The 23,963-nt window shown below is 42.1% G+C and overlaps 2 protein-coding genes across 3 annotated transcripts in view; one reads left to right on the top strand and one right to left on the bottom strand.

Moving 5' to 3' along the window:
• The window catches only part of FGF2 (fibroblast growth factor 2), a 30,083-nt gene extending 6,120 nt beyond the window's left edge, over positions 1 to 23,963 (top strand). The window contains exons 2-3 of one of the 2 annotated variants that reach the window (XM_046939941.1): positions 14,254 to 14,357; positions 19,682 to 23,963. In XM_046939941.1, the coding sequence (XP_046795897.1) occupies positions 14,254 to 14,357; positions 19,682 to 19,867 (290 nt within the window). In that variant the 3' untranslated portion in view covers positions 19,868 to 23,963. The remainder of the gene's footprint in view (positions 1 to 14,253; positions 14,358 to 19,681) is intronic. The other variant, NM_205433.2, reaches the window with a different exon arrangement.
• On the bottom strand, positions 19,445 to 23,458 carry NUDT6 (nudix hydrolase 6). The gene is made up of 2 exons (XM_003641202.5): positions 23,321 to 23,458; positions 19,445 to 20,753 (listed from the first exon to the last, which is right to left on the bottom strand). Exons 1-2 carry the CDS (start codon positions 23,379 to 23,381, stop codon positions 20,365 to 20,367), a joined length of 450 nt encoding a protein of 149 aa, XP_003641250.2. The 5' UTR covers positions 23,382 to 23,458; the 3' UTR covers positions 19,445 to 20,364.

The raw sequence follows: 23,963 nt of genomic DNA, 5'->3' as shown, positions 1-23,963 counted from the left end.
ATTATTTATTTATTTATCTATTTATTTATTGGAAATCTGGCACAAAATGTCAGAATTTATTGTTGCTACTGAAGCGTCTCTGGAAATGGACTCATTGTGCAGTAGATCAAACGTAATGGAAAGACCTTGACTGTTTTGTCAAGTACTGATTCTTTGCAACCTGATCAGTACAGAAATTCTTTTTGTATGCAGCTGGTTTTAAGCAATGGGGTAGCACAGCCCACAAGGAAAAAGAAAAATAGCTGAGAATGTGTTTCATTTACGTCTTTGGCTTACTTTGTCATAGGAATACTGTCACATTTCCTGCATGGTCCCATAAGGTAAAGTAATCAAGTGAGGAGCAGACTGCATATGTTAGCTGAGCACGTTGGGACAAGCGTGCTGCTGAGGGGTGGCTATTCTCTATTCTGTCATCATGCCTGCTAATCCTCATACTCTGATTTTAGTGCATGTTACCTGCCCCAGAGGTGTGTGCCTGAGCAGCGGGGGCTCTCTGAAGGTGGAGGGAGGCAAATGCGAGATGTGAATCGTCCCATCTCCCACCTGCTTTCTGCCTCGTGTGGATAAGGCTGGTTGAGGAGTGGAAGATTCTCAGGGCACAGCCATCTGCAGGTACACTAGAGGGCAGGATTTAGCCCATCAGTGTTTTAACAGCCTTCACGGATCAGGAGTGCTTGTATGGTCCTTAAATATTCATCTTCACAGCAAAAAAAGGAAAGTCCAACTCGTGTCCAACATAGCTGAATGGCAAATAAAGATAATATTTAGTATTTTGACAGCATGTGGCCAAATTATGGAGATAGTCACAGAAATGTGAATTCTTGTGAAAACTCTTTGTGATCCCCTTATGTGGGTATAGTATGTCGTTCAGTAAAATTCTTCAGTTACACAAGTCTAACGTTTGGTGAAGATGTGATGAAGACTTCTGGATATTTTTCAACTTGATAAAATGGAGCCACATATTCTGAAATTGCTCATCAAGCAAATCAGATCTGGCAGCTGCTAATAAATGCTTGAAACATGTGCAGCTGGTCATGAGAAAAAGTTTATCATGTGGTAGAGATAAGTTTAAAAGCATTTTAAACTTTTTAGTAATGGGTTTTTTTTTTAATACAATTTCTTTGGATGGATGAAGAACCTTAATTGCAGTTAATGAAATTAAAAGCTGTGGGTTTTTTTCCTCTCTTTCTCTCCTTCCCCCCTCCCCTTAATACATGCTTGGTGTATATTGCAAAAGATTTAAAAAAGATGTTCAAGTTTATCTTCCATTCTGTATTAAGCAGTGCTAAGGGCACAGACTGCTGAATGGTCAGGTATGGGTGAAGCTCTGGTTTGGGCAGTTGAATTAACAGCCACAAGGAAAGCCAAGAATAATACCCGTGTCTCTTTCTCAGTTTCCACAGAATACAAATACCTGCTGTATTTTCTGAACCAGAGGGACCTGCAGTTTTGGGCCAGAATTCTATTTAATTATCTTTTAAAACCCATCTCCAGAGACTAATTAATTAAATCCTACTCTTTTCATGGACATCTTTTTTCTGTAAGCGACTCATCTCCCTCAGTTTATCATACATGGCAAGCAGTCGAAAAGTGTAATTATCCAGTGGTTTCTGTACCTTTAAAGTTGTTAATGTGCTAAAGTGAAACTCGTAAAAAGAGAGTTTATTTGCTGGGCTTCTTTTCCCTCAGCTAAATTTTTTTCTTCTTTTTTTATTCCATAGAAAAATATTTTCTGCTGTTTCCTCATTTGTGTAAGCAGTTTTAGAACTCAAGCAACAAATTCATCCAGAACTTCTGATTTGTCCAAAAGAAGACCGAGTTCCTATTTCTTTAACGTTGGTGGGAGCATGATTCTCAGATCACTGGCCATCATCTCTTGCTTCAAAGTACGAGGGAGGTGATGAGTTGTGCTACTGATGTGTGACCCTGGAAACAGTGGAGCTTTTTGACTGTCAGTGGCTTCATGCTTAGTGTAATTACCGACTAAAACCAGTATGGACTAGGTTACCTTAGTATAATTCAATTCAAAAAGAAAAAAAAAAAGAAAATATTTCCCAAGAATGCTCAAATTTCCATTCCTGAGAAAGGATACTTGCACATGATCCCTGAATTGGGTATCCTTACTAAGCAATATTTGAAATATTTATGGCATGACTTTTGAAGCCCAGAAGTCTGTAATGAGATTACATTTAAATTCTGTTTCAAAATGAATAACTTCAGTAATATCCTTTCAAGACCGTGCATTTCAGATTAAAGCAGGTCTCCTTATTTGTCATTTTCAAAAATGCATTTTGTGGTAATATATGGGTAAACCACAGTTCCCATCTGCTTCTTCTGCCTCCTGGCTTCTCCATAAAAATATTTAAAGGGTGACTGTCTGGAGTGCTGATGCCATTTCAGGATTATTATCTTATGTATTTGTTTTGTTTCCTCAGGGTAGGGTCAGAATTTGACTGGACGCTGATATGCTTGTCCGAGAGTGTAAATGAGATGATGTCTACAAAGTTGGGTGGAGGTCGTCTTACACAAACTACCACGGTGCGCTTCTGGTCGAGTGATCCTGTATATAGATTATCACTCATATTTGACTTTTAGAGCTTGAAACCACATTTCTTGGGTGATTCAAAGGAGAAAGGGCAAACTGGGAGCCAGACTCTAAAGTCATTTGTAGTTATGATATGACGTCAAGTCATGATCTCATACTGTGGAGCTTGTAGCTTTTCTGTTGTGACAAGACTTCAGCAGATCTCATAAAACAATAGTCACCAGGATTCCACCTGGAATGTGTACACTGCAAAATCCTGATGCTCGTGGCTGTGAAATATTGTATGGTGTTCCTTCTCTCAAGGTGACCCAGTCTGATCCCCAGCCTGCTTGGTGTCCATCTGGAAACATTTCTGCACCCTGTGTGTTTTATTAGTAGTTCTCTCACTATTCTGTGTGTGGTGTAGCTCTGTGATTGTCTTCTCCTGACAAAGGATATCCTTACCACTTTGAAGTGTACTGGCAAAACATATGAGACTCTGGAAGCAGGTGGCACAGCAGCTCAGCCTGTGTTTGGTATCCCTCTTCTGGGGAAACAACAAGTGTACCTGGTAGGACCAGCAGTGTTTTTTTGGTAGGCAGTATCATTTCTTGGTGTTTCCAGACACTGGGGAATAAGTATTCAAGTCTATTGGGTCTATCCAAGTTTCCCAATTTCCCCTTCACTTCTTTTTCTTCTTCTTCTTCTTTTTTTTTTTGTTTTTTTAACTTCGTCAGAGTTGTATTTGAACATCACCTGCTGTGCTGACTGACCAAAATCCTTTGGCTAGATGCTTCAGCTGATCTAACAAGTCTCTGCTGCTAAAAGGGGTGGTCTCTTCTACTCTCTCCCCCCACCCAGTTTCAGCTGTGCTGTAGTTGGCATTACTTCTAGCCCTGAGTTCACCAAAGGGCCAGATAGTTTCTTTTGCTGAATTGGCAGAAATGTGTTTGTTCTCTCACTCCCTTCCACTGCATTAGTTTCTGTTTGACTTATTACATTGAATCGGTTCCCCAGGATGTCACAGAAAGTGCCAGAGCTGGTGTGAGGGAGGTGGTGGTAGCGTGCAGCTGGGAGTGTGAGACAGGCAGGAGCATTCCTGCTTCAGCAGCAGCTGGTGGTTTGGTGTCACAGCCTGTCTTTTGCCATGACCTGAACCATCTCATCAGTTACAGTGTCAGACAAGGTGCAGTATCCTGCTTGATGGATGTCTTGGAGAGGATAAATAACTGAGATGGTGTCTATGTAGTTGGGTGGAGGTCATCTTACACAAACTACTGTCGTACACTTCTGATGCAGTCCATGCAGTTGTCACCTATAGTTCATCACAGGTTAAAATAGTAATTTTAGGACTACATTACAGTGATTGTTAGCATGGTCCAGCAGTTCTGGGGAAGACCGGTTCTGACTCTGGATGTAGATGATTGCACCTGCAGTTTTGTGCAATGCTTCCCTGGGTGCTGTTGATACCTGTAGCAAGAGAGATGGATATACAAAGGAATACATATTTTAGCGTGGAGAAGCAGTGAATGCAGGCTATGTGGAGAGAGGGGCTGGCATCTCTGTTTGCTGGTCTCTCAGGGTATCCTGCTGCACAGACTTCTGTGCAGAGCAGTTTCTGGCAGGGGGAAGTAGTAGAGGGGTTCTGCTCATTGGATTTCTCTAGCTTTGGTGGAGCAACTGAGATGAACAGCTAAATGTCCATCTGGCCTTGTTTCTGAATATGCAGATGTGAAAGATTCACTTGGTGGTTTTACAGATGTTTTACTGATACTAATGTAGTTTATACAGGAAAATTGAGGAAGAAAGGCCCACAGCACTCATGTCCTCACAAATGCAGGATTCTTAAAAGCTGCAGAGTAATACAAAACTGTCCCGTGTTTCCAGTTTTAATTTACTGTGCTCCAAACTTTGTTTGCTTTTCAGCTTCAAGAAGAAGCTTCTTCCAGAGCATTTAACCATCTGTACGTGAGTTAGTGCAAGTAATTGCAAGGTGTTACTACTTGAAATGGAAGAACAAAGCGAGACTGAATTTCAGTGATTAAGCTCTAGTAACATGGGTTGTATTGTTTGTAATACGTGTTCAGGTCCGAGCCAAGAAGAAAATGCAGTTGGAAGACAGAAGTGATGACGGCCTGATCCCTTTCCATGTGGCCCTGCAGACCCCAGTTGTTGGCTCCCCCAGCGTAGGCCGAGTCCTATGGTGTGTGCCATCTGCCTCCCCACAGTCAGACTTGGGGCCGTGAAACTTAGGAGTGTTACCTAAACGCCTGGAGGAAAATCTGAAACCGCGCTACGCGTTTTGTTTTTGGATTTAGGGAATTTGGTTTCATACAAAGGACAACCCATTTTTTGGGAGCAGGGCTGCATTCAAGCACAGTAGGGCTGTAAGTGACGATTCCAGTTGGCTGTTGTTCTGAGTTGGCAGTGATTGACAGCTGCTGTCCTTCGCTGGCCTCACCGCGTGCAGCCTGCGCTGCTCCCCTGTGGGTGCGTTATTTAAATGTCAGCGCAGGGTGGATACACGGCCCGATGGAAGGGGATAAAATAGACGGAGGATGAAGTAAGTCTCCGGGCTTAAAGTTGACTTTGCATTGTCCTTGCAGTAAACTGGCACCAGTGAAATGCTGCGTGTGTACGTATGGATTTTGATTGCTTTAAATTGCCTTTGCATAAATATTTACTAAAGACTCGGTAATTGGTTCTGATCAGTTGTCTTTTCGCTGGTACTGAAAATTTGAGAGGTGCAAAACTGTCACTGTCTCAACCTTTTGGCGAGATCCCGAGCAATCAGTTCAGTTCTACTCAGCAGCTCTTTGTTATTTCTTCCTCCTCCCCCGTCCCCCTAGCACCCTGCATGCGTGACACAGTTCCCCTGCTACCACCGTATTTCAGGCTCTCCTGAAGTCCAGCTGTTTCTTTTCACCTGTAGACTCCAGGCTGGCCATACCTGTGGGCTGGCAATCTCACACCGCTGTGGTGCTGGCTCGTCCTTTCCTCTCACCTGTCTCTGTTCTCCGAGTGCTCCAACATTCCTACAGCGCTGTGCTCTCCTATAGTTATTGTGCTGAAAAGGACCTTTTCAGTGTAACACATTTTACCTTCGGTGTCTTCAGAGTGCTGTTTGCCTTGTCTCACGTTGTTCCTGCTTCTGTGCACGTTCATTTTGCTGCAAGTGAGAAACAGTTCGTAGCTGTAAAGATACCAGTGGACGTGCAGTAAATGTAAAGAGCCAAAATTCTGCAAGTTCCAAATGTACCTTCTGCTATCAGCCAGCGGCATTATGTTATGGCTGGATTGCTGCAGCAGCTTTGTTTTAAAGCTGAAGAACGGGAAGTGGTTGTTTTACCGCTTAGTGTTGTGAATGCTAAGTGAAAGCAGTTGGAGGAAGCGTGAAGGATTACTTTATTCTCAGTAAAACAGATCATGCAGGGCAAGTCTGAAAAACCACGTGTGTATGTGCATTCACGGTTTGTTAATGAAGCCCTCAAATACTGTTGTAGATCGAGTCGTTGGGTGAAGCTGTTGGCACTTAGAGGCTGGGCTTTGTCACTGGTACTCAGTAATGAATGAAGTTCCTTGGTAAAACTGGTGAATTTTCCTGCCTGGTTCTGTCCCCTTGACAAAATGATGCAGTTGGTTCCTCTGCAGCGACCTGGGGGCTGCGTGCAGGCAGGGATTTAGAAATGTTGCATAGGAACGTGTATTGGTGGTGTCTGGCGCCTCATATCCTCATGTAATGCCGAGCGATCGCTCTGTACTTGACTCAGCACTATGAAATACCCAGGTTGTGTGTTGTCAGCAGAACACGGAAGCTGCTGTGCTGTTAACTTTCGAAGCACCCTCTGAAGTTTGATGGCGCAGTTTTGCAAGCTGCATGCAGTGGAGAGGCGCAGTGAAGTGCTGCTGTACTCCCCTTACACGCGGGCACATAGGCAAGGAGGGCTGAGCCTGGCTGTAGCTGGAGAGGGTGCACATTAACGTTGTTCTGAAACTACTTCTGTACCATCCAGTGTATGGGGAGCATCTGAGGATGCTCTGCAGTCGGTAATCAGTGTTTCGTGAGGAGGATTGCTGAGAATGATTGGTCATGATTTTCATGAGGAACGATTTTCATTACATTCAATGTTTCTTGTACTTTGACTAAAGCCCCTGAAGGCAGTGAGTGGCCACGAGGCTGGCTTCGTCAGCTGGTGCTTCTTGTTACTCTGCTCGGTGCCTTGCACTGAATCTTAAGTGCAGCCGGAACTTTTCAAAGTGTTTGTATTCCAGAAGTGTGTATTTTTGTTGTGGATGTTTACATTTTAAAGACCTTAGGTCTGTCTGCAAGTGGTTTTATGCCTCTGGCTGGCAAAAAGGAAAAAGATACACTTAGAATGCTGTCATGCGAAAGCAAAGAAATGTGCCTTTGTATGGGAGCGTGACTCACTGTTTCTTAGTGTGGCACTTCATTTGCTTCATTATTTTTTGTTGTTGTTGCTGTTCAGTGGTTTTTGTTTATGAAGTGACCGCCACTTCTTGTGCTGGGGCCCGCTTGCTGCTTTTTGTCTGTGTCCCTCCTGCCCACCCTGCACGTGTGTTCTGGGCTTCGGGCAGTGCGGATTTTAGCAGTTCTGCTGATGGTAATGTTGTTTTCAATGGACGTCAGCAAGCAAAATGGTGTTTTCCATTTGCAGTCTCAGGACTTGGAGGTACCTTGGGTGCAAAGTCTGTCAGTTAGCAGAAGGCATGAATGTGCTACACGTGTGAGAAATATGGCCCAGGATGTTTCTGATTGCTAGAGATTGAGTTCAGTAGGCATCGCTGGCTCACTGGGGTTTGGATCTCTGACCCACAGGGCAGTTGTCTGGAAGTGCCAAAGCGGAGGTGCTGTGCGTGTGTGCGTGCACGTCTATCTTTGAGCCAGCCCACAGGTCTGGGAGGTTTGGTGTGTGCAGTGTGGAGCAAGCGCAGCCAACTGTGTCCTGCTGGACACCTGGCTGGGAATAGGAGTTGCCCCGAGCATGAAGGAATTGTCAGCTTCAGCCACACAGCGTGCAGGAGTGGAAACTCAGAGGGCCTTATGTTTAGCAAAATATCAATTGTTATTTCTCTTCCCCCCATCCCTTTTTTTTTTTTTTCTGAACCTCACGTTTCTGATTTTCACTCCCTCCGGAGTTGTTCTGCCTCCATAGCAGCAAGGCTGTGGAGTGTTGCTGCCCTGCTATTTTCTTCAGGCATGGAGCTGCAGAGGACAACCAGCGTGGAGCTGGCGCAGCAGCTCTGCAGCGGTGTCATTCGGGGGCCTTGTGGAAGGGTTTTCCTTACAGGGCCTCTGCAAATATGTTGGAGATGGGCCCTGAACCTTTGGCTTGGATTTCTCTTTTCCGTAGCAGAGACTGCAGTAATGCAGTCATTGATCCAGGGACGTGCAGCCTGGGGCTTTCGGGGGTACAGAAACTCTCCCTTCTTGTAAACCAAGGTGCGTGGCTAATGACCTTTCCAGTTCCAATGAAGCAGCTATGTATTAGTGCAAACAGCCTGAAGTAGTATCAAGTTCCTTCTCTTTTTCCAGGGTCTGTAAGCTGCTCTGTTTTTTGCTGTGTCCGAGTGCTCTGCATTTGCTGTTGAGATATTCACAACATGCATATGATCTCTTGGAGTTGGTCAGTGCCTGGGGGCCCGGATTCCTCTTGGTAAAATGTATTTCCCATCACGTTCCTGCAGGGATTTAATGACGGTTTTACAGTCATGAAAAGAGCCACTGTCTTAAGTGTGAGAGAGAGAGAGAAGCAGGAAAACTCAGAGCTGTGTGCGCTGGCAGCGGACATCCAGATCACCTGCTTGAGCCCTGGAAGCAACGTTTCAGTGCAGAAAGAAAACAGTGCAGAGCAGAAACCTGGGTGCGTGGGGTGGGGGCAGTGGTCCGTCTTACAGCAGCAGCAGGTGTGGCTGCAGGGCGTGTTGGTGAGCCCTTGCGAGCTCAGGTTTAGCTTGGGTGGCTGACTGCAGTGAGATTGGGTGGTGGGGTTTTCTCTGTGGGGTGACGGGCCCTGAGCAGGAGGCTGGGGTAGGCAGGGGCCCATCTGACCTGAATCCCATGAGATCGTGGCTGTGTCTGTGCTGAGATCCTCTTGCCGTGATTTTCACTAAGTCAGCTATAGTGCAAGTGTAGTTTAAGCCTTTATCCCTCCTTCCTTTGCTGTGCGAGTGTACCCAAAGCCAAGAGCTCATGGCACATACTTAATTCACGATTTCTGATGTAGTAGGTAAATTTCCCATTTCCTTGTGCAGGAAAAAGGAGATGTGACTCCACTCATACATCTCAAATCCCACTTCCCTGAGCTGCAGCACAGTGACCTCAGGTATAGCATGCTTGCCCTGCCCCTTCTCCATTGCAGCTTGCTCTTTACATCTCTCTGTTCTTTTTTCTTCATGTGTTTTTGCCATTTTTTCCCCTCACTCTGACCCTTGCTTTCCCTCCTCTTTTGTGATGCTATGGCACTGCTGCCCCCAAACATCACAGCTGCCATGAGTGAAATCGCAGTGCGTGCCCTCGCACACAGCTGTTGCCCCAGGCAAAACCCGTAGCTCTCTCATTCTAAAACATCACATTTCTAGATTTTGCCACGATCTTCTAAATAAGCCCATTTTCTGGGAGGTTTTTGGCTGAACCCTTTATGATGCAGAACGATAAAACCATTTGGGATGATTTAAGTCAGCGTAGCGTTATTTGGTCTGGGCCTGTACGAAACCTTTGCTGGGTTGGGAGAGCCGTAAGAGGACCTTGGAGTTTTCTCTGTGCATGTAACTCTTCGGTTCTGGCGCTCAGGTCAATAGAAGACCTTCTGGAAAACATACAGGGTTTCTGCATTCTCCACGTTTGCAGGCATCTGCTCTGTCTGCATTGTGCTACTTGGCTGTAAAATTCTTTCCTCTACTGGAGTACGCAAAACTGAGTTGGAAATACTTTTTGAGCTCTCAGAAAAAGCGTGGGAAAGATGCAGTTGGTAACAGAGATCTGATGGAAACCTTGCCAGCCACAGTGCTATTGAATATCACTTTTCAACCTTCATATTCTTACAGGAGCCTCTCCTAATGGTGAAGTAAATGGCCATTTATCATTCTTTCTCAAACACACTGGCTAGTTTAACCTGTAGATCTGCCTTGGCCATGCATCCTGTGCAAGGGGGATGGTCACATCGGTGGCGTGACTGCAGTCTGTTGTGCACAGGCCAGCGGTACCGTGAGTGCCTGCAGGGCTCTGCTGGCTGCAGAGCAGGAGCACGGTGCTGCAGTCAGTGCTGTTGGTGTGTGATGTGTATCAGCTTGGGGACCTGAGCTCTCTCAGCTCAGCTGCCAGTAAGATGTAGAATTCCCACACTTCGGAGGTGGGATGCGCTGCTCTCAATTAGCAGCTGGGGAAAGAATTTGGATGTAGTCCTCTGTGTGAAAGCACTTCGCAGTTCAAGAAGATGACAAACAGATTTGTAAATTTTAATTATTATTTTTTTAATTATTATTACAGATCTGGGGATTTTTTTTTCATTGTGTTACCATGAGTTTCTCTCAACTTTTGCAAAACGATTCCCATGCAAAAATAAAATAAAATTCAGTTTTTGCTGCAAGGGCAAGTTAATTACAGAGGGTTGATGGCCCAGCTGGGATATTTTGCCTCCAGGCTTCTTGCTGCACAGCAGTTAGGGAATGGGGCTGCCAGGAAAGCAGTGTGAACGAAGCTCCTGATGTCACCTGCAGAGTGAGCAAAGGGAGACTTGTCCGTCATGTGCCCTTTTATATCACATATCTTTTCCCTGCAGCTGGAATGCTTTCAGTGCTTCTGTCTCTTGAGCCATATATATATTTTTTCTAAACAAATAAACAAAAGCATGTATTTATTATTAAAAACAAACAAACAAAAAAATTAACAAAAACACACCAACTTTCTGGTTTAAAAATTTGTTGGATACATTCTGCCCCAAAGGCAATAAATATCCATTATTAACTTAATTTGGGTTTGAGAATGTCACCCTTCTGCATCTAGTACTGCAGCTCCTAGGCCAGCACTCTTTCCTGCTGCAGTATAATGGGCCACGTTGTTACAGCCATATCTTGTGGTTTGTGAACCAATTCCTTTGTCCAGTAGAAGTTTTGTGATCATGCAAAGCACAGGAGCAAGGAAGCTGCTCAGAGGATACTTCTGTAATCCTGTCTTCAAGTATGAGAAGGCTGTTGCAGAAGATGGCCTCAAATTCATCTTCTAATTATAGTTCATTGTCTTAACTTTATCTTTCTTCCATTCATCTCTCATAATCCTGTTTATATCTTCCTGAAGACACCACACTATCCTCCTTCCTGAGTGTTTCTACTGTGGCAGAAGAAATTTCTCCGTCTTTCAGTTCATTTCTTCTTACTCGGTAGACAAAGGGAAGGTGACCTCATTTCACTTTACTGGGGAGAAATGCAAAAGGAAGTCTTATTAGCAGTAGTGAATGTTCCTTTGTAGTAAAGTTGTATAGGTTATAATTGGGATGGGAGTGCTGTATGTTTTATAAACTTGCAGTGACGCAGCCTTTAGTCCCAAAGGCATTCGCTCAGCGTGCAGAGTCTTTTGTTGCCACCAAACACCAACAACATTGGCATTCACCACAAACTTAAGGGTGTGCAGTGAATGTGAATAGCGAAGCACGTACGTACGTTGTGCTGTGCTGGAGGGGCCCTCTCAAAGGACTGTGAAAATAACTGGGAAAACACACCCTTTGGGCCCCTGGGTTCACAATTAGCTGTTTGACGATGTTCCTGGGTTACAAACTTCTTGATTAAATGACTTACATTTGTCAAGGGGAAACAGCTGATGAGCATGGTTTTAAGGCGTGGGGTGGTTGCTGTCACGTCTCAAGATTATCCACCATCATATCCAAAGGTTTTCATGGTTTTGAGGTTCAAGTACGCTAAAGACAAATGTTATGAATACATCTAAAATGATGGCTCATGTTTCAACAATTGCTGTTGGTGACTTAAGGGCCACAAAAGATACGGGTCAGCAGTGCCAATTATTCTATGAAGTTCTGTTCAGCTAAACCTCATCACTTTGCTTTTCAGATGGTTGGCACAGCTGTTCCTTGTTAAGCATGTTACTGACAGGTTACTCACAGCTCTGATGTTGGCCTAATGCAGGGAGGGCTGTGTTTCAGGTACTGGATGCTGGCGTGAAATTCAGCGTTTCGGCTGTCTTTTTACAAAAGCTGAGATTTCTCTGTTCCTTGGAAGTCTCGGGCTATTAGTGATGTGGAAAGATCTTGGTTATTGATGTTTTTTTATTTGTGTAAAATGGCAACGGGTATATAATCCGTAACAAACCACTTATTCTTTACAGTGTAGCATTTGCATTAATTTGGCTTCAGATCCGTAAAAAAATTAGAGGAGTCAGTGTAAACACAGTGTCTGCCAGTACACTTATAAAATCTGATGGAATGCTTGAAAAAGAGTTTGCGACAGTTATCCCAAAGGTTTCACATTCCTGGTGTTCCCACTATTTAGGTCTTTTTCAGTCCTTTCCTTCCGAAAAGCAGAAATAAAACAAGAGGTCTTCCATTTGGGCTGCAAAATCTTTTCCCCAAAACGAAAAGTCGAATGAGCCACAGCCACCCTCAGAATCCTGGGAGATGCTTCCACTGCAAACCTTACTGTTGCTTCAGACATTTATTCTGTGGGTTAAAGGGTGAAGCTTTATAATTCTAATACATCTTTAACTAGAAGAATTGATAACACTTCATGAGAGCAGAGAGGTACATGAGGCTCATATACCGGTATTGGCTGTCAGACTCATCCCACCAAACTGCAATACCCATCTTACAATACAGGACGTGAGCTGGGGGTGCTGGTTCTCAGCAACAAACCCAAACCGATCCAAGTCCATTGCTGGGTGCTTCCAAGTGTAGCTGTCGTTTCCTCTTGCTGGGCTTTGTCACACTTAGATCTCTCTCTATTGCATTTTCAAATGCAAAATATTTTTTTTTCTTTTTTCTTTTTCTTTTTTTTCCTGCTAATTCCCAAAATAATTTCTGGGATGAGAACAGAACTTCAGTCCAGTTGGTTTTTGGAAACGCCAATAAATCTCACACCAGATGAGTCATGTCCTTCACTCTAACACCTGATGGGCACGTAACCCATAGCAGCTTGCAACACATTGGTTGTTCTTTCTTTAGCTGCTGCAATTCATTGGCAAAAGTGTTTTTTCTCCAAGTACCCCAGGAAGGCGAGAAGCTATTCCTCTGCCGTTCCTTATTTTGTGGATGGCTGTGTTGCAATGCTCTTGCTTTCCGCCATGGAAATACCGTTCTCTTAAAAATCCCTGAGAGTGAAAGCACAGCACTGCACAGGAAAATCTGGGATTGCTTCTGCGTGCTAAGCAGGTCCAGTTTTGTCTGCAATGAGTGGCCGTCCAGAACAGGGGGCAAGTAGGGATTTGGGGAACTGTTACTGAGATGGTTGTGTTTGTTTTTTAGCAGAAATCAGATAAAATTGTACTGTTCGGGCAAGCCCTCAGTGGAGCAGAGCCACGAGGAAAGGCTTAGTTTTTCTTTGAGCGCGGGGGGAGGGGGAGAGAGAGGACCACATGTGAAGTTGTACGCGGTCCAGAGTGCATGTCGTAGTTGCTGTATGGACCTTTTCCAAGTGACATTTTAAATAATCAGAGTTGAATTTTCAGAGGGAGATGTTTTGAAATGGTTGGGATTGAAAAGTGCCCTCGCTGAGGCTTACGACAACGTGCATGTTGCTGTTTCTCCCTCTGCTAATTCTCCAGAAGAAGGGAAGCTCCGGCACAGCGTTTAGATTTCTTTCAAGCCTCAAAAACCTGAGGCATTGTGAAGATTCTCAGTCCTATGTACTAATGGCTGAAAAGTCTGGGCTGTGAGTTAGCATATCGCAGATACTCTTGTTGGAATTTGGAAGAAATGCAATGTATTTGCAAACTTCCTGGGCGCTACGTTCAGTTATTTTAACTGCTTAAGGCACGATTCGTCATTCTGAATGCGGTGATGTGAGGAACTGTGAAAGAAAAAGAAAAATGCTTATCTTCATGTCTTGAGACAAGCTGCGAGTTAAGGGGGAAACATTTGTGTGTTAATCTGAACTACTGAGTTTCACTCGTGACCAGAAAACTCAGTTCAGGCTTTGTTCTGTTTCCTCGTCAGTAGGTAGATGTGTTCCTACCAGCTTTCAAGAAATCATGACTATTTAGAGGGCTGCTAGTGTTTTTTGTTTTTGTTTCTTTTAATGGATTGCGTCCACTTTCATGTTCCTAATTTGTACAGCACCGTCTCTTGCGTCTTTGCTATAGTTGTCTACTTTTGCCGTTCTTCCTGTTTGCTTATTGCTGGAGGTCACACTTGAAGTGCATCAGTGCTGTCTGCTGGGAACCCGTGGGATGTTTAGCAGCTCCCACGGAGGTATGGTAGTACCTAGCTGCGTAGTCCTAAGCCTTAACCAGAGAACATACTCATGCCTTCAAGCATTGGCAGCCTAACCATACAGTCTCTCTGCTGCTGTTCCATAAGCATTAAGAGATAGCTCTCTAAGAATACTAACAAGTTCCCATCTGTAAGCAGCTGACAGGGCCATAAAGTATTGCTTCAGGAGTTGTATGTTTTGTTTTGTTTTGAATTGCTTCCATCTGAAACGTGTATAGGAGAATAACTTACCTTACCCTTGCCAATTTCATAATAACTTTGTCCTGTTTTTCACAGTCAAACTGCAGCTTCAAGCAGAAGAAAGAGGAGTAGTATCAATCAAAGGCGTAAGTGCAAACCGCTTTCTGGCTATGAAGGAGGATGGCAGATTGCTGGCACTGGTAAGCAGCATTTCTTAATGTATCTCTCTGTATCTTACTGCTAGGTCCTCTTTTCGGTTTGTGCGTTGCATAGGGGAGAAATTAGCTCGGAAAAACTTGTGTCAATTAAGAGAGAGATTTCTGTGCTCACCTACAAACAGCAGTGCATGCTAAAGAATTTAACTGGACTGGCACTAAGGGAGAGAAGTCAGAGTGAACGTGTGGGGAAGGAAATGAGAAAAAACAAAGAATAAATGTTCTCCCTTTTTTTCCTCCAGAGTAATTTTTTCCTCTTAAGCTTCCTTTCACAGAAGTGATGGTAAAGACCCTTTTAAAGTAGAAGGTAAAGCCAACTTGTACAAAACTTTGATGTTTTTGGCAGTAGCCTGTATATAACAAGTTTGTTTGAGTACGTACACTTCCAAGCTAGTGAGTTGGCAAGAAAAACATTTTTGCCAATGTAGTGATAGAGTTAAAAAAAAAAAAATTAAAACCAGTTTGTTAGCACTAATTTTAATTGAAACTCTATTCTTTTTTATTGCTATCGCATTAATTTTTAATTGTGTTTTGAAGCCAATCTGTTTAGCAGAATCTGAAAGGTAATAAGATCTCCAAGGCCTAAATCTTAAATAGAGGCTGTAAATTGTAGAATCATAGAATGGCTTGGGTTGCACAGGGCCTCAAAGTCCCCCCAGTCCCAAACCCCTGCTGTGGGCTGGTTGCCCCCCACCAGTTCAGGCTGCCCCGGGCCTCGTCCGGCCTGACCTTGAGCACCTCCAGGAGCTTCTATAGCTCTCTGGGCAACCTTGCAAGAAAAAAAAAACCTCCTGTCCATGTTCATAACTTTGAATTCAAACAATCTTTAAATGTTATGTCCAATGAAATACCGCTGTGGAGCATCCCACTAGAATTTTAGTTTTAAACTAGCTCTGATGCTTTTGGTATCTTGAAAATAGTCACACTTGGATTCTATATCCTAGCTAACAACACTGGGAACAGGTGTCAATAATAAAGTGAATTCCTAACCCCAGCTGAACTGCAGCTAGTGAAGGGCGCAGGCAAAGGGCTACAGAAGTCACTTGTCAGTGCAGTCCCTGCCTAAGAGAAATTAGTCCAAAGGCAAACAGAACATTTCAACAGCTTTGTGTGTGCAGGGAGCCCTGGTGTGCTTCTCAGCCACATAGTGCGCCATCTCTTGCTTCTCCAAACAGGTTTTGTTTACGCCTGGGAATATAGTTAAATAACCCGTTTCAAGTTACAGTGTTATTTACTTGGATGTTTTGACAGATCAGTTGAAGAAAATGTGAATAGTAGTCCACTGTGCTATTCTTGTATTAAGGATAATTGGGAATTTCCTGTGGTACTGGTGCGCTGGCGTACTGCTTCCTGTTCAAATTGCCCTCCTTAGCCTAAGCAGCAGTGAATGGTCAAAGTAAACATTTGGCATCAGTTGTAAAATTACGAGCAGTTGGCTGTGTTTGTATTTGGGATTTGCAGTCTCCTGTTGCACAGTGGCTCTGGATTGTATCCTTCTTTGTAGGATGTGCCTCTGTTGCAGCAACGCACAGTGGTTTTGGAAATGGCTATTACTTGAATTGCGTTTGCTGCAAGCACTGCTTCCTGCAACCCTTCAGGTTTGCTATTCATAGGAGAAAACTCTTTGCTCTAAGAAGGTTTTGTTCTTCATCCAGCCCATGTTTCACATCTAATGACTATTTCTGCAGTTCTGCGATTGTTCTCTGAAGCACAAGCCGTGTTTTCCATGAGGATTTCTGTGAGTTAGTGGCCAGTTGTGCTTCTGCTCTTTTCTGCCTATAAACACGTCCATGGAACTGTGCATAATTGCCAGTATTTCTTTTTCAGTTTGAGGAGGGTTGTTTCATTTGTTGCTTTGTAAGAGCACGTGCTGGAAATTTTTGTGCTGAAGCGATCTCATCAGCGCACGTAAATTTGTATCTGCTGAGATCTTTGGGTATTCCTTTAAAAATACTGTTGAGCTTTAATTTCTAAGCAGCTGTTTGATTCTCTATTTCAGTATTCTGTGCTTTTCCATCACTAGTTTTGACTAGCATACTTTCCATTTACGACAGCATTTGAAAGATAGATTTGTTCCCAGGAAGAACATTAAACCCCTAAACATTACGAAGTCTTCACAAATTACTGTGGTGAAACTGCTGGTTATTTCCTCCATTTTTTTTTGTATTTTTGTATTTTTTCCTTGTCTGATCACCTTCTTAGTCACCAGCAAACGAGCCTAAGCCCATGTTCCTTCTCTGTTCAGTTTTGTTCATAGGCGTTGGTACGTTGCCAAGTGATTCGTCAGCTAACAGCATGCCCATCTTTCAGGACCTGTTTGTTTCGAGATACCACGATTCAGAATCTCTTTGGTATTGCACAGATGCATGCATCACTTTATATAGTTTATCCCTTCTCCCGGATATGTTTGGCTCTTTTGTAATTGCAGGCTCTCCTATCTGTGCTTGCCTCTTGCTTTGTTGTGCGAGCCAGGTTTCTGCTATGTGAAACAAACATTTTAAGGCCTAGTTACCCCTTATGACATCGGGTAGGCGTGCTGGTCTTATGTAAACACTTCTTAATGTCTGTTTTCTGTCTTCTTTCTCATTACTTTCCAGTCTCAAGTATCGATCTGTAAAGTAATGTTTAATAAGCAAACTATCAGCTTCACAAATCCATTTGAAAATCATCATTCAGCCTTGCTTTTCTTCCAGTTGGGTTCTTTGTCTTTGTGGTTTGTGCCTAGTTTGATTTTTGCGAAATGACTTATTGCTTAGCCAGCATCTTACTTCTTATAGTGGTGCTTTGCGTGGTGGGCTGCATTCCTGTCTTGAAACGTAGACATGGCTTTTCATTAAGCTGCTGTGTGCCCTCTGTTTGCCAAGAGGTTCCGTTGTTGTGGGAGCGTGGTGGTGCTTACTGGTCTGGTCGGTGGAGGAGATGGCTGATGATTGATGCAGCTCATCTAAAGCCTTCCTTGGAAAATGCTCTTTTAACAAAAATATTTTCTCACAAATATTTTTTCAGAACTCCATCAGATTTTTAATGGCAAAATCAAAACATTTCACTTCTAATATGGCTACTGTGTTTTATTTTGACTTTCTAGTTTCATTTAATTACACCAAGTATTTTCACTTTATGGAATCAGATGTTTCTGATTATTTCATTTTATGAAGAAATGTCTCAAAATTTCCCATGAAAGGAAGAACTGTGTTTTTGACCGACTTTCCTATTTCACAACAAATAAATTGTCAGTAGAGTCACGATGATGTGGTTTAGCTGTGATCAGGCAGGCTCTGCCAGACTGAAGGGACGTTCTTCCCTTTAGTGTCAGGGATTTGAATTGTGGCACAAGAATATTTGCCAGGTAAGCTTAGTGCAAAAATGAGGATTTCAGTGCCCGGAGCAAACCACGTGGCACCTGTCTAAGTCATCTTTATCAATTTAAGAAATAGATTATCTTATTTTTTTTTTATTTTATCCCAATTTTTGATTATTTTGATAACACCCACAAGTTGCATGGATATGTGTTTGGGGAGTTTAATCTGTTTTCTTTGTAAACCTGAAAAATATGAGGAAGCCTAATAGGAGAAATGCATCTCTTTGAACTGTGATTGTGTTGCTTTTGTGCCAAGTTGTCTTTCACTCGTATCCAGACCATTGGTGCCTGCTTTGGTCCACCGTGGTTTTCCATGCTGGTGGCAGCTGAGGCTGAGCCCAGCACAGGGCTTCAGTTTCCACTTTGGGCAGCTGTACGGCACTTACCTACACTGGGCTCCAAGTTTTGGTTGCCTGTAATCCATTTCAGACTTGAATCACTGGGGCCTGAGATGGTTAATGCATCTATTTTTCTACTGCTACACTGAAAGGCATTACAATATAATATTCTTCAGAATGATTATTTAAAATGTAAATCATTTGAAAATTCATTTGGTTAATGCAATTTTAAACATTAGTCATTTATAAAAATGATAAATTAACCATGGGTATTTTTCTTCCAAGTTCTTTTCCTTAGAAACCAAAACTCCTATCTGAAAATGGTTTAAGTGGAGGAGCTATATTTTTACTTGCCAAGACTTGAAGACATATGTTTGGAGATGGATTGCTTTATTATAGACTGCATTTGAATCACTTAATTGCTTGTAGCTGCAGAAACTGGGCATGTGTAAGGAGTGAACTCCTCTTGTGTGTGTTTTTGTGCGTTCTCTGTGAGGTCTGGTTCTTTCAAGCTCACTTTTTTTAGTCTGGAATAGTTTAGTTTGGCTACTTTATCTATCCATGATTATTACCAGAAGACTGTAGCTAAGAGTTGCCTGCTCATATAGGAAATTTCCTCACATCTGTTTTCTCTCCAAGTTTTTGCATGTTTCCTTCTTCCTCCAACCATCCCAAACTCTTTTTCAGGGTAAGCATGTATAGCCGTGCTCTCCCTCCCCCAGTAGGTTAATTGCAGTGGTGAACTTCATCTGTCTTTTATTTGAGGGTATTTTTCTTGCTTAAAGTGTAGGTTTTGCAGGCAAATTTGGCTGCAAATTATGCTATTGGAGCAAGATTATTGATTGACAGGGATAATCTTTTTTTGTTGTTGTTGTGAATATGCTATGGGATATATGCAGTTAAACAGAGATTACACTTTCATGCTTTCTCTTGACTGTCAATAGCTGAAAGTACCAGAGTTAAATTAGCCAGGTTTTATCTCCAGTGGGAGATAATAGGCGTCTAAGGAAACTCGTGAATCGGGTATCATCTATTGCAAGAATTGTTCTTAAATGATCTCACTGATATGAATGGGATCACGAGAAAATTAAGATACTTTCTCTTCAGCATGGTCACTTTTGGGGAGCACTGGTTTCCACCGAGTGCAGAGATGTGTGGAAGTAGCTACGTCACACTGTTGGTTAAAGCAGGTTCAACCTTCTGAGGTGCTTAGTGCAGCTGAGCATCTTCTCTCCAGTGAGTGTAGGAAAATACTATGAATATGAACGTGCTCAACCTGGGAGCTGGGATCTGTCAATCGGTGCTGACAGACATGGCTCTTCTTACACCTGACTACATTTCAGACAGGAAGAAAGAATTACATAGCAAAGACAAAATAGAATCTGCTGTCTTTATTAAAGACAATTAGTGAATCATAGTTAAAAATTATTTTTGTAGGTGTTTTAAACAATACGTTAACAGTAATTGTATTTTTCTTTAAGCATGAAACATTTCATACAAATTTCTTAAAACTGAATGTACTGCTAAGTTACTGTCATAAGTTAGTCCCGTGAATCAGACCAACTGACGGGTTGTGATGAAGGACCAATAATCCCTTTCTTTTTCTCTTTTAGAAATGTGCAACAGAGGAATGTTTCTTTTTCGAGCGCTTGGAATCTAATAACTATAACACTTACCGGTCACGGAAGTACTCTGATTGGTATGTGGCACTGAAAAGGACTGGACAGTACAAGCCCGGACCAAAAACTGGACCTGGACAGAAAGCTATCCTTTTTCTTCCAATGTCTGCTAAAAGCTGATTTGCATGGCGGATCCTGAACATATGCCACACTACACTTTAAGAGGTAGAATTTCCTACTCCTCACCAAACTAGTAAAAATAGAAGCAGTTATTTGCTGTTATCAGCTACTTTTGCAGAAAGATTAAAACATGAATGTTTCTTCCTGTCTTCATACTGCTCTGTAAGCCTATTGTGCCAGTGTGTGTGGAGGTAAAATTACGTAGAGAATCTATTTTCAGGATCAATAACACTTCTATTTTCTGCTAGAGATTTCTATAGAGCTATTTTATTTACTTTATATTCACTTTATGGAGTAAAGGGAAACTAATCTGATGCACGCTAACAGGAAAACTTGCCATTTAAAATAATTTATATATCTGTAGCTTATTAGAGAATAAATACTGATTTTTTTTTCTTCCCAAAAATAAGAAGTCCATGAATAATTTTAATATGATCTAAGTAACTCTACAATAAAAACTGTAAATTATTAATATAATCATGTGAAATTTGTTGCTATCATGTAATGTTTCTGTAGGATTCAGGCAGCTCCCTGTGGTATAGTTTGTAGAAGAGGCCTGTGTAAACAGCTGGAAACTCTCTCATGGTTATATCAATTTTATCAAACCCTTCCCGGTATCCGTAAAGTAACAGCTTAGCTACGTTGCTCGTGATGGGAGTAGCATGTTTTGTCCTGGCAAGCTCATCGAGGTCCATCCACTCACACCGCAAGCACTCCTGCTGGCAGAAGTTGATGGTGAAGGAGGAGGGCTGCAGGCGACAGATGATGTACATGTCTGACTTCCCAAAGGCTCCGGGGTGTTTGTGTTGCTGTCTTATGCTTAGGATGGACTTGAACTCTGACTTGATGCCAGTCTCTTCAAAAACCTCTCGAACTGCCGTGTCTCCTAGGCAAAGAGAGCAATTCTTTCAATACACACAAGAATAGCTAAACACTCTTTAAACCTTTTGATCACAGAACATTTCTAACTCAAAGCGTCTTCTGTTCTGCTTAGCAAGCTTTTCAAAACACAGAGCCTCTTTGCCATTCTACACAAGGACAAGCTAACGTTTGAACGTTGAACGTCCCTGAACAAAACTAATTGCAAACGACCTTTCTTTTGCACACGCTACAAACAGATGAAAGAAACTTTCCATAATGCTGTCTAGGGTGTAGTTTTGAAACTTGTCTTCTATCTTGCAGTGGAACATCCTGCATAAAGTTAACAGCAAGTATATGGAGGCCTTTGTGGGATAGGAAACCCATTAATACCTAGTGCCTGCAGAACATTTGTGCTTGTAACTTTCACTGCAGTATTAATTACAGGGCAACTGCCTATGGGGAAAGATACTCATATACCATTACTGACCCCTAGGGAGGCTGCGTTGTACACACCCCAGGGTGGCCCTTGCAGTCCTCTGGTTTAAAACAGTGGTTGCAAAGCAAACTCCCTAGGGCAAGTGATTTTTACTATTAGGCAATGGATGTATTACACAGAAATGATCAAAGAAGGTAAACAACTGAGATTGGGCAGAATGCTGAAGCAGGCTATGGAAACTGAACAGGGATTTCATTTAAGCTTTGAGCTTTTCTTTTCGATCAAGTGCCCTTTTCTGTTTCCATATTAATTAAATGTGTGTATTTTAAATATGACAGTTAAACTAGGGCTTGAATCTCAGAAATATGCAAATAGAAAGATCTGTGCACTTTGCTTAATCTCCATTATGAAGCTATACAGATTACTTGTGCAAATCAGTTTGTGCTCATTAAAGGTAGCAGTCATATATTTTGTTGCTTCACATAATCACAGGATTTGCAAGCGTTGTAACAGCGTTTAAAATTTGGACTCTCGGGTGACTGCGAGTTTGTAAGATTTCACGTAAGTGATGGAAAAAGTAAAAATTAAACTTTTTATTTTATGCTTTACTAATTTATCTCTTCTGTAATATTGAAATGTGATGCACATAATCATCGTGTTTATTGTGATATTGTTAAGCAGAGGTAGGAGGGGAGCTCTGAGTGATTTGTTTCTTCCTGGTCCTTCTTAATATCTACATCCAGGCTCCATCCATAATCTCACCTGTTATTCAAGGGATGGCTGCTGGTACTCAGAATTGCCCTAGTGAAGCCGTCTCTTGTTCTGGTTAGTCTCTTCCCTCACTACAAAAGCTCCTCTGGTATCTTTTGGCCCAGATCCTCTCTCTCTCAAAGTGCAAGGGCGTCTGGCTAGGCAACAAACACGGTGTTGAGGGTCTTTCGAAAGCACGAAGCCATTCCACTGTGTTGTATGTATTTGCAGTGTTGAACAAATAATTTTGATTTCTATCACTGTGTTTGACGATGCAGTTGAAACGTGATTCCAGAGTTACAAAAACTACAAGTCAACTTTCTCCAAGTGTAGAAATAATGGATCGGAATACAAGCTTTCCACACGTTGCTATAGGATCACTGCTAAGATAATACGGAGAGATTTCTAAGGTATGAAACAGATTTAAGATATCAGTACTGTTTGTAGAGCTTCTGTGTTGCTCTGGGCAGTGTTTTCGTCAAACTTCACTTATTAGAAGAATGTATTCCTATCTGAAGACAGATGTGGGGCTAAATAACTGTGAGTGAGTTTACCTTCTGAAACCAAGACCTACCTAATAAATGCAGTATAATTTAAGGATTAACCAGTCTGTGGATTGTAGTTTCAGGAGGTGAGATACAAGAAGAAAAGTACAATCTTCTATCTTTTCGTACACACCCTTATTCATTCAGCTTTGAACAGAAGTGCAGCAGCTGTGTTCAGCATCACCTGTGCTGTGCTAGGTAGAAATGATGGCTGTCCTCAAACCAGCCTTGTTTTTTAATGCAGAAGTGCCTTATGTCTCTGATTCAAAGTAGGTGGCCCCAGGTGTCAGGAACTGCACTTATGCTGGTCCTGTGCAAAGAGCACTTAGTGTAAGCAAATCAGTGGATGAGGGTGGAAGGAAGCAAGTGTATTTATTGCTGTTTTGCACATAAATATTGAAAGCTAGAAACTTTAGATTTTTGCTCAGTACATCACTGAGCTCCCTGCTCTGGATTGCAGAGTGAGCTGAGGACTTGCTATCTCACTTTTACTTTTTGTTATCTGCTGATTATTTAAGTCCTCTGTGCTTCTTACTCTTACTGCAACATACCCAACAAACCTACAAAAGTTGGCTTCAAGTTCTTATTTATGAGAACTCTTGCACAAATGCAGATGTTATAAAGCTTCCCTGCCCTCAATATGATCTTGCCCAGTGTTAATCTTGTTAGATCAACCAATATGATCTTGATGTTAGATCAATCAATATGATCTTGTTCATGTCATAGGATTGTGTCATTTAATCCATTAGCCGTTATTTCAAAGAAGTGAGTAGTCACAGGAGCGATGTTGGGTCACTATGTATTTCAGCGTTAATGTCTTTGTAGTTCTGTTGATGTCTGACCTGTTACTGTTGAACTTACCAATGTCTTCGCCAGGATTAGACAGACCTCCTGGGAATTTCCATCCATTGACGGTCTGCATTGGAGAAAAAAAATATTAATGAAGTGTGCAGCCTGTTTTGTACTCTGGAATATGAAGGTGACAATTAACAGATGACTTTTTTGGTGAAGTTGCAGTATTGTAATTACTCTTACAAACGTCAGTAAAGCTTTAAGTAGAAACTATTCTGTTCTTACTAATGTGATGATCAGAGACATCTACAGTCTGTATGAAATATTGGAACAAAACATCTACTGATTGAAACAAACTGTCTAACAATCATTAGACAACGTTGCTGCTAGATAACTAGATAGTAGTTGAATATTTTACAAAGCTGCTATACACTATATACTCTTATATTTAATCACTAATGTATCCCACTTCCATGTTTTTGGCTTTTAAAAAAATGTATATATATTTAATCTTACAAACAGGTATGATTTTAGTACGGTTCTATACTGCACTGGCTTTAAGATGACTGTGTGTGTCTGTAATAAGCATTTTGTGCAACCTGTCACTTGTTTTTATAGAGTACCAAAACCGAGGCCTCGTGTGTGATTTATGTAAAGAAGCATTTATAGAATTGCAATAAAGTTCAGTAATTAAAACAGAACGTGAACTGCA

Source organism: Gallus gallus, chromosome 4 (assembly GCF_016699485.2).
Source record: "Gallus gallus isolate bGalGal1 chromosome 4, bGalGal1.mat.broiler.GRCg7b, whole genome shotgun sequence".
Taxonomy (NCBI): Eukaryota; Metazoa; Chordata; class Aves; order Galliformes; family Phasianidae; genus Gallus; species Gallus gallus.
Note: the sequence above shows the minus strand (reverse complement) of the source record. Positions and strands in the feature narration are given on the sequence as shown.